This window comes from Jaculus jaculus, chromosome 10, assembly GCF_020740685.1.
Source record: "Jaculus jaculus isolate mJacJac1 chromosome 10, mJacJac1.mat.Y.cur, whole genome shotgun sequence".
Taxonomy (NCBI): domain Eukaryota; kingdom Metazoa; phylum Chordata; class Mammalia; order Rodentia; family Dipodidae; genus Jaculus; species Jaculus jaculus.
In genome coordinates this window covers 82983070-82995877 of record NC_059111.1, presented here as the reverse complement: position 1 = coordinate 82995877, position 12808 = coordinate 82983070, and the positions used below count along the sequence as shown (strand labels likewise).

Below are 12808 nucleotides of genomic sequence, written 5' to 3'. Positions count from 1 at the left end.
CATTACCCAATAACAAAACAGATTCTGAGGACATTGATAGAATGATACAATCTGTTTAAGGGAGATAAGAGGTCCCTTGAGCTTTTGGTTTTAACTAGTACATATTTATAGAACTCTGAGTTATAGGGGGCAAAGGAAGAGAGTTAGTGATCAGGTATAGAAAAGATTAGATAAAGGTATGGGTTACCTAAGTATATATATTTATATATGTTAGGCAGCATCTAACAAGATTTCCAGAGACTGATCTAAGAAGAGGAAAAGGTCTGTGTATCTCAAACTTGGCTTCTACTTTTAGGAGAGACTGCACACACACACACACACACACACACACACACACACACACACACCTCACACATAGTGAGTGTGTGTGTATTTCCTTACAGTTAGCAGTGATTAGGGAGTCTGAGCTCTGAGAACACTTGGAGATGAAATGTGGCTTTCCTCAAGGGAAGAGTGCCAGCTGCATCATGCTTTCAGCAAGTGTGCCCAAGCTCCCACCCCTCATGGCCTAACCCACTGATTCCCAAAGCAAGACTGGTGAAGAAAACAAACTCAGGTTCTTTTTCTGGCCAAATGAAAACCTGAGCTTTAGTTTGCCTTCCACCCATCTGCTCCTCCCAGCTTAAGAAATCATTCGATGGGCAGGCACTTTAAATAGTATCTAAGGAAACAGTTTTGAATAAGTTTTATTAAAAAGTAAGGGGAAATAAATGTTTTCATAATGAAGCAATTAGCATGATTGTTAAATGATATTAAATAACTCTAAAGCTACTACAAATAGATTCTACCCTTTCATACTCTTTTCCACAATTGTCCCATAGAGAATAGATAGGACAAGTGGCCTGTACTGACAAATGAAAGCCATCTGCAAATGGCACAGATCATTTCTTTCAGCTTTCCTGAAAGGCAGACCCTTGGAGCTAGTCACCTTTTAATCTGTGGATGTGCTAGCAAGTGGCAAATGACCATTCTATGGGGAACTGATTCCCAAGTGAAAAATGCCATGGTGCTTCTTCTTTAATTAACAGCCTTTTCACATTGCTAGCACATTAAAGCCATCCTGAAGAACACCCGTGCTTATGTAATCAATGTCACAGCGTCTCTGCCTAAACGAATAATAAATGTTCAGGCTCTGCGCTAAGTGAAAACCTGTTCTCCAAGACTTTCACCTCCATAAAGATGGTCTCATAAAAATCGAAAAAGGAAAAATTGGAATGTGGTCTCATGAGGATAAAAAGGCTAGTGTTAATAATTAACAAGGAGAGTAAAGAGGAGTCAAATTAGCCATAATAGAGCCCAGAGTGACTGGCAAAGTCACCTCTCATTATCAAAAACTCATTAAGAAATGAAGAGGTGGAAATCCTGCTGGCTTACTCTCACACTTAGGCTGTATCAGAGATTATTTTTCAGATGTCTTTCAAATGAAGAACTGTTAGGTCACCATATTGTATATTAGGTTAATTTTCAAGCTTTGAAATATGAAGAGCTGACACACCTACATGTTATTCTACCTCCCATGCTTAAATGAGTTGTGTATCTGAAATTCACAAATTGTTATTTGTAGATATATGTATATATACATATACTGGGAACAATGCAGAAAATTTACAACTTCTAGCTTTTCAACACAGTGTGCCAGAATTTCATAAACATTTACTTCACAAATTATAGAATGTCCACTCTGTTGTAAAAAATACATTTAACTCTAATACCCAGATGACTGGATTTAAAAATTATCTGCTAGAACTTGTTTTGTTAAACAGAAAAATAAAAGATATATAAAATCTGAAAACAGTTGCATTTTCCTCTCAGCTGAATCCCACAGTACAACCCTAGTATCTTTACTACAATGTAATATTTTTGGAGGAAAAAAACTCTTTTTTAAATCTGCTTTCTATGTATTGTTACAGTTTACTGGCTTAAAGATAATAGCCTGCTAAAAACTGTTAATCTGTCTCTTGAGTAGATTTGCAGAACCATCTGTAAATTCTGAAAATTAAGTGCATCAACAACTCCATACTTAACCACTATAATTTTACAACCATACTCACTTGTTCCACTATTGGGAACGAGCATTTATGGGGTATATTCAGAGGTCAAATGGCTGTGTGTAGAAGGGGTAAAATCACAGACTTTTACCATTGGCGCTCATATTATATAATCTCATAAAGACAGCATGAGAATTGCTAGTCAATAAGATATCTTTGTTATTGCCCTGAGCCCTGAGCCTTAAAATTTATATTGACTGTTCCCTGGGTTAATCCCTTAAGAAACCAGGAACTCCACAAAGGTAAGTGGATAAGAAATGATTTCTACTCTCAAGAAACCTAAAATCTAGTAGAAGTTATGTACATTTGCATTACATAATATAGTAGATTGTTATAACTAATATGGATTTAGGTTACTTGTACTGGCCTGTGAAAATTTTCATGATAATTTTGAATTTATATTTGTATTTGTTGCCCAAAATTGAAAGAAATACTCTTGTTTTTGTTTTTTGGTTTTTTTGTTTTGGGGGGTTTTTTTTGAGGTAGGGTTTCACTCTAGCCCAGGCTGACCTGGAATTCACTACATAGTCTCAGGGTGGCCTTGAACTTACTGCGATCCTCATACCTCTGCCTCCCGAGTGCTGGGATTAAAGGCATGCGCCACCACACCTGGCTAAGAAATACTCTTAACATCTATGCTATATCACTCATTGTCACCTCTCTGGACATATATGTTTCTGTTTTATGTATATTTAATAAGGGAAATGGAAAATTGGGGTATAGTTTTAGGAACTAACAACTTTAATTAAAGCATAAATTAAATGTTATTAAGCTATATAAAATTACTTTACAAAATTTCAGTTGAAAAGGTGAATAAAATCCAATATATTTTCTTTTTACTTAAACCTAGTGGGATACTACCAGGGCTTCCATTAGGGACTGGGTTTTATTGATATGTTTCAATAAACGCACATTTGTTAAATGTAGACTCAATGGGCCAGATTCTTGGCTATATACTATAGTTAGATCTCAGGAGGCTTCACTTGCTTTTGTGTTTTCCTGTCACACAGTGCTGGTATAGGCTACAACTCTGCTGACTTTACTCCAGAAGCCCAGTTCATCTTACCTATGATGACTGTCTTTGCTCAATGAATTTATCAACACAGAGTGCCATGTTACTTTGATCTTAATCTACTGTGCTTGCTTTGCTCAGAGTTGATAAAATTTGTACTCCTGTGAAGAATTATCCCGTAGCAAAGTTTGTTGGTTTTATTGAAGTTGATGATATTTGTTTTATCTTGGTAACTATGAATTACTCATTTTCTTCTGAAATGCCAAACTAGAATTTTAGGGAAAGTCATTCTTACTAGTAGTCCACTAGTGCTGACTAATTGGAAGATGGTATGGCAACATAAAACTGGATTAGATAGGTTTGAAGAAGCCTACAAATATTGATACATGAAAATATAGGTACAAATATTGGTCATGAAAACAATACACAAATTCTTTTACCTGCTTATGCATTTTACCCAGAAATTGGTATCTAAATAACTTATTATTGATTGGGTCATAGTTTCCATTGTCTGTTTAAACCTTATTATTAAAAGCCAATGACAAGTACTTTCATAAATTTAAGACTTTTGATGTGAAAATAACACTAATGTATTAATTACCGGAATGTTCAAAATACTTGTACCCATCTACATCCCAAATTTGACCTTAATTTAAAATATTTGCTTTCTTTTGTCTTCTATATTTTCATGCAACAGATGCCTTGTTTTCTGGCAAGGTAATATTTGAAACCATGGAATATTTGGGGAGAAATTTTTTTTTTTTTACAGTCAGAGTCTCTACCACTGAGCTATACTACAGAAAATAGTTATTTTGATCAGCAAATTAGGTCACCTCCAATTATTATCTAAATATTATCTAATTATGTTGCTTATGACTATATTTTTAATACATAAAAGCAATCTGCTTTACTCCAATACCTTGAATATAATATCAGAAATCTTCTTGGTAAATGGGAAGCTGAGGCAGGAGGATTTCCATAACTAAGAGGCAGGCTGGGCAACAGAGAGAGTAAAAGTTTAGCCAGGCAGAGAGGTTCACAGCAAAACTTTGTGAAAAGAAAGAGAGGGAGAAAGGGAGGAAATAAATTTTATTGGATAGTTTTTCTCAGTGAATTTTTGTAGTGGTAACTTACAAGGGCTTGTTTTAGATGGTTACAGCACCAAACCGTCAGCAGTAGAGAAAATGCACCCACTCCTGATGTCTTAAGAGATTTTGTCAGTGTAAGATAGAAGTGAGATGAAAGCTGGCATGCAGCACACACCTTTAATCCCAGAACTTGGGAAACAGAGGTAGGAGGATCACTTGAGACTACATAGTGAATTTTAGGTCAGCCTAGAAGAATGGAGCAAGGCAAGATAGAAGGAAAGAAAGATGAAGGAAAAAGACTTGGAGGGAGAGATGGAAGAGAAAAGATGGTATGTAATGGGCAAGGAAGACAAAAAGAGATCTGTTGCTCAGGGTAGGGAGTAAATAAGGGAATACACTAACTATAAAACAGAAGGCAGAATAAAACATTTCTAAAAGCATTTGAGGACTCAAATGAATCGGGAAAATGAGAATGACTGCACCACTGGAAATATGGGAGTCAGTAAGCAGAAATGACTTTGAGAGGTCATGATGAAACACACCATCAAAGGGGCCTTCATACTTGCTAAAGCTTTTTTTGAACTTTTTGATTAACAGTTTTCATACATGAACATAATGTAATTTAATTATAATCCCTTCCCAATGTCTTCTTTTGCTCACTGTTACCCCCTTCACTGTACTTCTTTCCAACTAGACACCTTTGTGATTTTTAATTTTATTTTTATTTATTTGAGAGACAGGAAGAAAGAGGTAAAGAGAGAATGGGTGCACCAGGCCCTCCAGCCACTGCAGATGAACTCCAGGCACATGTACCAACTTGTGCATTTGGCTTATATGGGTCCTGGGGAATCGTTCTTGAGTCCTTTGGCTTTACAGCAAAGTGCTCTAACCAGTAAGCAATCTCTCCAGTCCTAGACACTTTTTTATTTTGATAACTTTTTGCCTACCCTCCTCCACCATCCATGTTGAAATGTTATTGAACTCGGTTTTTTGGAGGTCTTTTAGAGGTAGTGATATCTGCTATGAGGTCATAGCATACCTGTCCCTTTGAATCTATAAGATATGATCCAAAAATATTCCTCCCCAGTTTCTGGGGAAAGCATGTTGCCTATTTTCTGCCCCCTCTTCCATAATGTTCTCTGGGCCTTGAAAGTGTGGTAAAACTCAATCTTTACTCAATCTCAGCACTGTGGTAAGCACTGCCATCTGTACAAAGAAGACCCAGACATGTAATCAGCACTAATCTACAGGGTTAAATAGTTATTTAGAGGGCAACTTAATGGGCACAACATATCTAGAGAGGTGCATATATCCAGTGAAACTGATTTTCTAAAAATAAGTCAATGAATCTAGTACATACCAAGTGTATCTTTAAAATGGAGCTCATGCTGGAGGGTTCTTTCAGTCAACTATTAGTTAATCTTAGAACCATTGTTAACAGTCACAACATTGAATTAAATTCCGCTTTTTATGCTTCTTCCCCTTAATAAACTAAGATTTTACTGACAAACCACCTAATTTCTAAATGTGCTTTTTGTAGATTTTGACTTGAAAAGTTGCAGTGGTCATCTGTAGGTATAATAATGTATTATATAAACATGTGTTTATGCCTTGATATAATAAAATAATGACAGTAGTTAGCATTATTCATCACAATTCTTTATATTCTTTAATAATGAACTATGTAAATTAAATACCAGTCATACAGCTTTGCTATATAGGAATGTAAAAGTTTCTAGTTTTCAATAATGATACTACCAGCCATTTACAACTTTTCTTGTTACCCAAAACAATTTACTATGTTTCTAGGTCTTTAAAGATAGTCATGGTTAATGCTGGGTTGGCAGAAGGGTGACTGATTGGGCAAATATAAATGGGTAATAGTTTATGGTACCCTAAATATGGAAATGATGGCATTATAATGTATAGAGAATAGCATGGACTTTGGTTGCAAACTCTAGTTATACTGTATCTATGACTAAATGTCTTTAGACATGGTTCTTACCCTTATGAGTTTTAATTGCTTTATTAATAACATTTTGTAGTATCTTTTTTCATAGTGTTTGATGATAAAATGACAGGCTATAGAATACAACTTAGCACAGTTTTTGGCACTCTGACCTACAATACATTATAGATCTATGATCAAAGCTCCAGGAATATAGATAGTTCCTTTCTGTACACCAATGAAAACATCACTAAGATAAGATTACCCTTCTAGGGCTGGAGAGATGGCTTAGTGGTTAAGCGCTTGCCTGTGAATCCTAAAGACCCCAGTTCGAGGCTCCATTCCCCAGGACCCACGTTAGCCAGATGCACAAGGGGGCACACGCATCTGGAGTTCGTTTGCAGTGGCAAGAGGCCCTGGCGCGCCCATCCTCTCCCTCCCTCCCTCTCTCTCTCTCTCTCTCTCTCTCTCCCCCCTCTTTCTCTCTCTCTCTGACTTTCTCTCTCCATCTGTCGCTCTCAAATAAATAAATAAAAATAAACAAAATTAAAAATATATATATATAAAAATTAAAAAAAGATTACCCTTCTAAATAAGACATTTATCATTAAATGTGATCATTCCCACTTTAATAGGAAACTTGTTAACATATAGATAAGCAATAAAGGATTTTTTTCCCTGAGAAAACAAACTAAACTATATCGGAAATAGAAAATATCATTTCTGTGTGTATCCTTCTAGATTTATCATTACTTTCTATATCACTTTTGTATGTCTGTGGTTGTTTGTCCTAGGACAAGTTTAAAAATTACATAAACAACATTGAAGGCATTTTCATATTCATGCTGTGGTAGTGGCTATCATATATTTTGTCAGACTTTTAAAGCACTAGACTTTTTGTTGTTGGGTTGTTTTTTGTTTTGTTTTGTTTTGTTTTACATGAAGAAGATAATGTGGAAAGCTGAGGATGAACTCTATTGGAGTTGATGGTAATGACAAGTGATAACTGTCAGATGAGCAGATATCATGAAATTAAATGAGTTGGGCAAAGGATATTTTTTTCATCTCCCACCATCTCCCTTTACCTAGTATTGATCCTTAACGTCCTCTGCTCTGCTCTCAGAAACCTCCATTTTCCATACAGCTGCCAGAAAGATGGCATACCACACTTCTACTGACCAATCATAGTAAATCTTGTCATTGTACCCAGTAAACATACACACCTTGTCCAGGACACCTAGGCACCTCCATTGAACACTCTTCCCCTTACTTCCTTTATTCTTTATCTTTCTAGAAGGATGCCAGCTTATTCCCTTCCTGAAGTGTTGTGCTGTCTGTTACCTGAAGCTGGAAATCCTCCCAGTAGATCTCTCATGAAAAACTCTTCTGATATTTATATTTAATAAAATGACGCCTCTGCAGATATGTCTTTTATGACCATTGAGAGTATTTTTTAAATGAGTAAAGTTTTACTGTGAAGGCATTAAAAATGTGTTTTTTTGGGTTTTTTTGAGAACGACAGATGGGAGTTGGTTGGGGAGAGAGAGAGAGAGACAGAATGGGCGAGCCAGGGCCTCCAGCCACTGCAAACGAACTCCAGATGCATGCGCCCCCTTGTGCATCTGGCTAACGTGGGTCCTGGGGAATGGAGCCTCGAACCGGGGTCCTTAGGCTTTACAGGCAAGCGCTTAACCGCTAAGCCATCTCTCCAGCCCAGAAATGTGTTTAGAATATGCTCATTTGAGAAATATTTACAGTGTACAATATTAATAAAATATTCCAACTTTTTCAAAAACTATTAGCAGTGCTTAGTTACTTTCATGAAGATCCTTTGCTCTTCCTAGATGCAACTTTAGCACATACTGTCCTATGATTTAGTGTAATTGTGTCCTGTGCTTGGAAGGCATCCCTGTCCAGAAGGTACTGGGTTCACAATGTTCATCAGGCCCCCAACAGCATAAATTTTAAGACTTCTGCCATGACTGTAGATAGAAGGTTTCAAACTATGATTCATTAAAAACTAACAGAAAACTGAAAAAGAGTGTGCTATGTTTAAATATAGGAGTGCTTAGTCTTTGCTAGTCACTAAGTGGCATTTACCTAGTATGCTAAAGGTCCTGGGATTGATCCCCAGCACCATCAAAAATGAAAAGACAAATCTGCAAAACTGAATACCTTAAAAAGAAAAATCCAGGGCTGGAGAGATGGCTTAGCAGTTAAGCGCTGGCCTCTGAAGCCTAAGGACCCCGGTTCGAGGCTCGGTTCCCCAGGTCCCACGTTAGCCAGACGCACAAGGGGGCGCACGCGTCTGGAGTTCCTTGGCAGAGGCTGGAAGCCCTGGCACGCCCATTCTCTCTCTCTCTCCCTCTATCTGTCTTTCTCTCTGTGTCTGTCGCTCTCAAATAAGTAAATAAATAAAATAAAATAAAATAATTTAAAAAAAAAGAAAAATCCAGGCTAGGACAGGTGGCACACACCTTTAATCCCAGCATTTGGGAGGCCTAGGTAGTAGGATCGCTGTGAGTTTGAGGTCACCCTGAGACTACATAGTGAATTTCAGGTCAGCCTAGGCTAGCTTGGGATCCCACCTCAAAAAACAAAACAAGAAAGAAAAAGAAAATCCCAGAAAACTAAAGAATGCCAAAATTAGAAAAGATCTTGCCAAGGCCACTCTCCTAAGTGAATTAAACAAGTATAGCTCTTAGATATAATCATGCCTCTTACTACTGAACAGGTTTAGCACTTCTATGATACCAGCATCACAAGGGGATTCTAACTCTGCTTAATTGCTGCATTTACATGTGTCAGGACCTTCTGGGGAGAAGGCATCTCCTTTGAATTTGCAGTAAGTGGTCATGTGCCTATGTGTTAAATTTCTTAGAAAGTACAAACATACCACCTGCCAGGAACATTTTCCAGAGATACAATCTATTTTTGCTTTGACATCCATATATTGGAAGTTAATTATACTTTGGGGGTAATTTCCACAATACGATATTCATTGTAGAGAACAAATTCCATTATCATCTATATTCTATCAGTTTTTCTGTGAGGCTCTTTCTGGAAAAGTTTATATTTTTCCGTCCTTTCTTTCCCCCATATGGCTATGTTATCCCCCTAACAAACACTGTTTCTCCTTGGCTATTTCAGCACTTTTGTGTAATGGAAAATTTCACAAACATTTGCAAGAGATCTTTGTGCCCATGGTTGTCCGCTATGTTGACCTCATGGAGTCCTCCATCGCCCAGTCAATTCACAGAGGTTTTGAGCAGGAGACATGGCAGCCTGTCAAGTAGGTATCCTTGTGTCCACTGAGCATCTGTCTATCAGTCCTGCCCTTATGACTTTACACACGGCCATCTGTAGTTATTGCTTATGGTGGTCCCTTCCCACGTTGTCTGTTTCTTTACAGGAATATCGCCAACAGTCTTCCCAATGTAGCTCTTCCAAAAGTTCCAAGTCTGCCTCTTAATCTTCCACAGATTCCTAACATTTCTACTCCTTCGTGGATGGCTGCTTTATCTGAGTCCACGTGTGTACCTTCACTTATTTCCTAGTGGTGTGTTAGCTAGTGCATGGCCTGGCTGTGTTCTGCGCAGATGTGTTTAGATTGCATGGCGTTTATCATCATTGGTTGAGGAATTCTGCTTTGGGCTTCATTTGTACGAGTCTTGTAAGCTATTAAGCTGAGCATTAGCATATAGATGATAAATTATCAGATTGAGAAAAATAGTGATTTGATGTAAATCATGTGTAATCTATATGGCAGAAATAATTTTGTAACCCATGTTATAGAATCTACTGTAAGCAATATAATCAAGAGTTCCTTATATATTGCCAATTTTAAATATATTATAAGAATGCTTAGGTGCAACTTTTTCTCTGCCCATATAATTTATGCTGTGCAGGGAGCAAACCTTACGAGATTTTGAAAATATCATCTTTATGGTAGTCTGAACATTAAACAGTGTTGTACCTTACATAGAAACATTTGTACTTTATATTCCAGCACAAGAACTTCTCCTTTTGTTTCTTTCATGGGCCAATAGGCACGTCTTGTTATTTTAAGATAATCGTTATACCATTAAGAGCCATATTCATCACTCCCACATTGTGGTGAGCTTGCCTACTACAGATTCAGTAACTAAGAGGCGTTAAAGTGGAAAAGGTTTTAAGATTTAACAAGCCTGAATTTCAACCTAAACTTATGAATAATAAATCTTTCTTAGATTCACTATCTTTAACTCTATATTAGTTGTGAGGGGCTGGAGGGATGGCTTAGCAGTTAAGGCATTTGCTTGCAAAGACAAAGGACCCAGGTTCGATTCCCCAGGACCCACATTATCCAGATGCATAAGGGGGCACATGCATCTGGAGTTCATCAGAAGTGGCTGGAGACCCTGGCATGCCCATTCTCCCCACCTCTCTCTCTGTCCCCCTCCCTCCCTCCCTCCCTCTCTCCCTCCCTCTCTCTCTCTTTCTCTGTCAAATAAATAAAAATAAAAAATGTTAAAATAGTTATGACATCTAATTTAAAAATAATTTTGTGGAGATTTAAAAGAAATTGCATAAAAGTGCCTGGCACTTCCTAAGCCAGTAAATAATTCAGTAAATAATACTACTATTTTCACATGGTGGATACCTCATAAATAGCAGTTACTATCATGTATTATCATTACTATTACAAGAGCAGTTATTGTCATTATTTATAGCTGCATACTTGGAAAACTTTGAGCCTTAGAGCCCTTTCGTGAGCTAAGTGATAGAATTATTGTACAAATTTAAAACGTCATAAGCAGTAGCTCTAAGATCTCACATGAATTCCATTAGGAAGAATAAGCATTACAAGAAAAAGTTATTGAGAATGTGCCCATGTATTATACAGTGCCAAGTTCTTTTTCTCATGTAATCTTTATAACACTGTAAGGTATCTCTATCTCCATTTTGCATTTAAAGTAACTTCCTGGGCAAGGACGTTAAGAAACAAAATTTGCCTCTTTAAAATATAGCTCTTCTTCCTCATTCCCCATCTATTTAATGCCCTTGATGTTAATAATAATAAAACCAGCCACTACTGTGGACATTATCTCACAAAATTTAGTTTCTTGTTATTGTAATTTTTGTCAGCTTTGAGATCTTTGGGAACTCTGAATCCCTCATTATTGATGACCTCCTTTTTAAATGATGTGAATCCTAAGACAGGACTTAGATTATGCGGAGGCTTGGCAACATGATTGTGCTTTCACCATTCTTAACAAATAAAATGTGTGTTTGACAAGCTGACGGCTATAACCTGTATTGAGATTATCAATATTTTCTTCCTGGTTGTTATAATGAACAAAATAATCTATAATGTTATGATGTTGCTACACATCATTTTTAAATTTATTTTATATTTATTATAAAAATGACAGGATTCATTATGACATAGCCAGCTTTGATATACATTCCTACTTTTTTCTGTACTCTCCCCTCCCAATGATGTCCTTTCTTTGTACAAACAGTTCCCTCCTCTGCTTTCAGTTTTGTTTTTTTTTTTTCAAAGTTTAAATTGTGTGAGAGAAAATATTATATTTGCTTCTCTGGGCCAGGTTTATTTTACTTATAGTAATGGTCTCCAGTTTCATCCATTTTCCTATCACTTTGTGATGTTGCAATTATAAAAGATTAAATAGCAAGAAACATTTTCATCTCATGCAAAGAATTAAAGGTACAACTACTCATTAAATGGAAAAAAATACGTGAAAGCAACCATACTGGGGTTACAGTTCAGTAATAGAGAAAACCTATTGTGCAGATTTTTGAGTTTGATCCCCAACACCACAAATAGAAAAAAATAACTGAAGAAATATATGCACATAACCATGGCTTTGAAGAATGTCCCTACATACTCATATATAATACATATTGAGGTACATCCTTTTTTTTTAAGAAAACCAAGTCAATCCCATCACATTTCTCTCTATAAATAGAATCTTTGTTTGAGGGAAGAGGGATGGAGGGTTAGCTCTACAGATGAATGCTATTAAGGTAAATTTCTTCCTGACATATTTATAAAATGATTTCAGAGTCGATTATTCACGTTTGAATTGTTTTATCTGTAAATAATACCTTGAGGAATAGGTCACTGACTAGAAATAACTTAAAATGAAAATGCTGTGTATAATAGCAGGTGCTATGTGATAACTCCAAAGAAAACTGATTTTCATTTTTTTCATCTATCTATTTAATTACAACAAACACTTGTTATCCTAATTACATTCCCAATTAGACACATTTATTGTCTAGAATCTTGCCATAGCATAATACAGATGAAAAATATATTCACTCTCTGTAAAGATTTAATTATCACACATTTTGTGTAAGTTGGTTTTAAATAGAATTTTGCCTTTACTACTTGAGAATTTTATTTCCACAATAGTTTTTGTTGTCAGATTGCAAAAAAAATATATCTTTCCAAAGTTATATTTTTCCATAGATCAAAGTTATATAAAGTAGATTTGCTTTTTGCCAACTATAAACAATTAAAGCAGGTCTTGTGATGAAACTCTGTGCTCTCTGGAGATACAAGGTGTGTTTTACTTTTCCTTACCACCCCCCATATCTTTCTTGCATTATATGGCCAAAGAAAAGCTAAGGGAGTGTTACAACATTTTTCACAGTAGTGTCAGTATGGCATTGTGTGGATCTTTAATGCTTCATTTGTTAATGC

General features: G+C 36.4%; 1 protein-coding gene across 20 annotated transcripts in view; it reads left to right on the top strand.

The window, feature by feature from the left end:
* Cadps2 (calcium dependent secretion activator 2) overlaps positions 1–12808 on the top strand; it is a 586012-nt gene that overhangs the window by 501983 nt on the left and 71221 nt on the right. For 11 of the 20 annotated variants that reach the window (XM_004658593.2, XM_004658590.2, XM_045160457.1 and 8 more), the window contains 2 exons: positions 9247–9388; positions 9509–9628. In XM_004658593.2, coding sequence (XP_004658650.1) covers positions 9247–9388; positions 9509–9628 — 262 coding nt within the window. The remainder of the gene's footprint in view (positions 1–9246; positions 9389–9508; positions 9629–12808) is intronic. The other 9 variants (XM_004658596.2, XM_004658595.3, XM_045160465.1 and 6 more) reach the window with 1 other exon arrangement.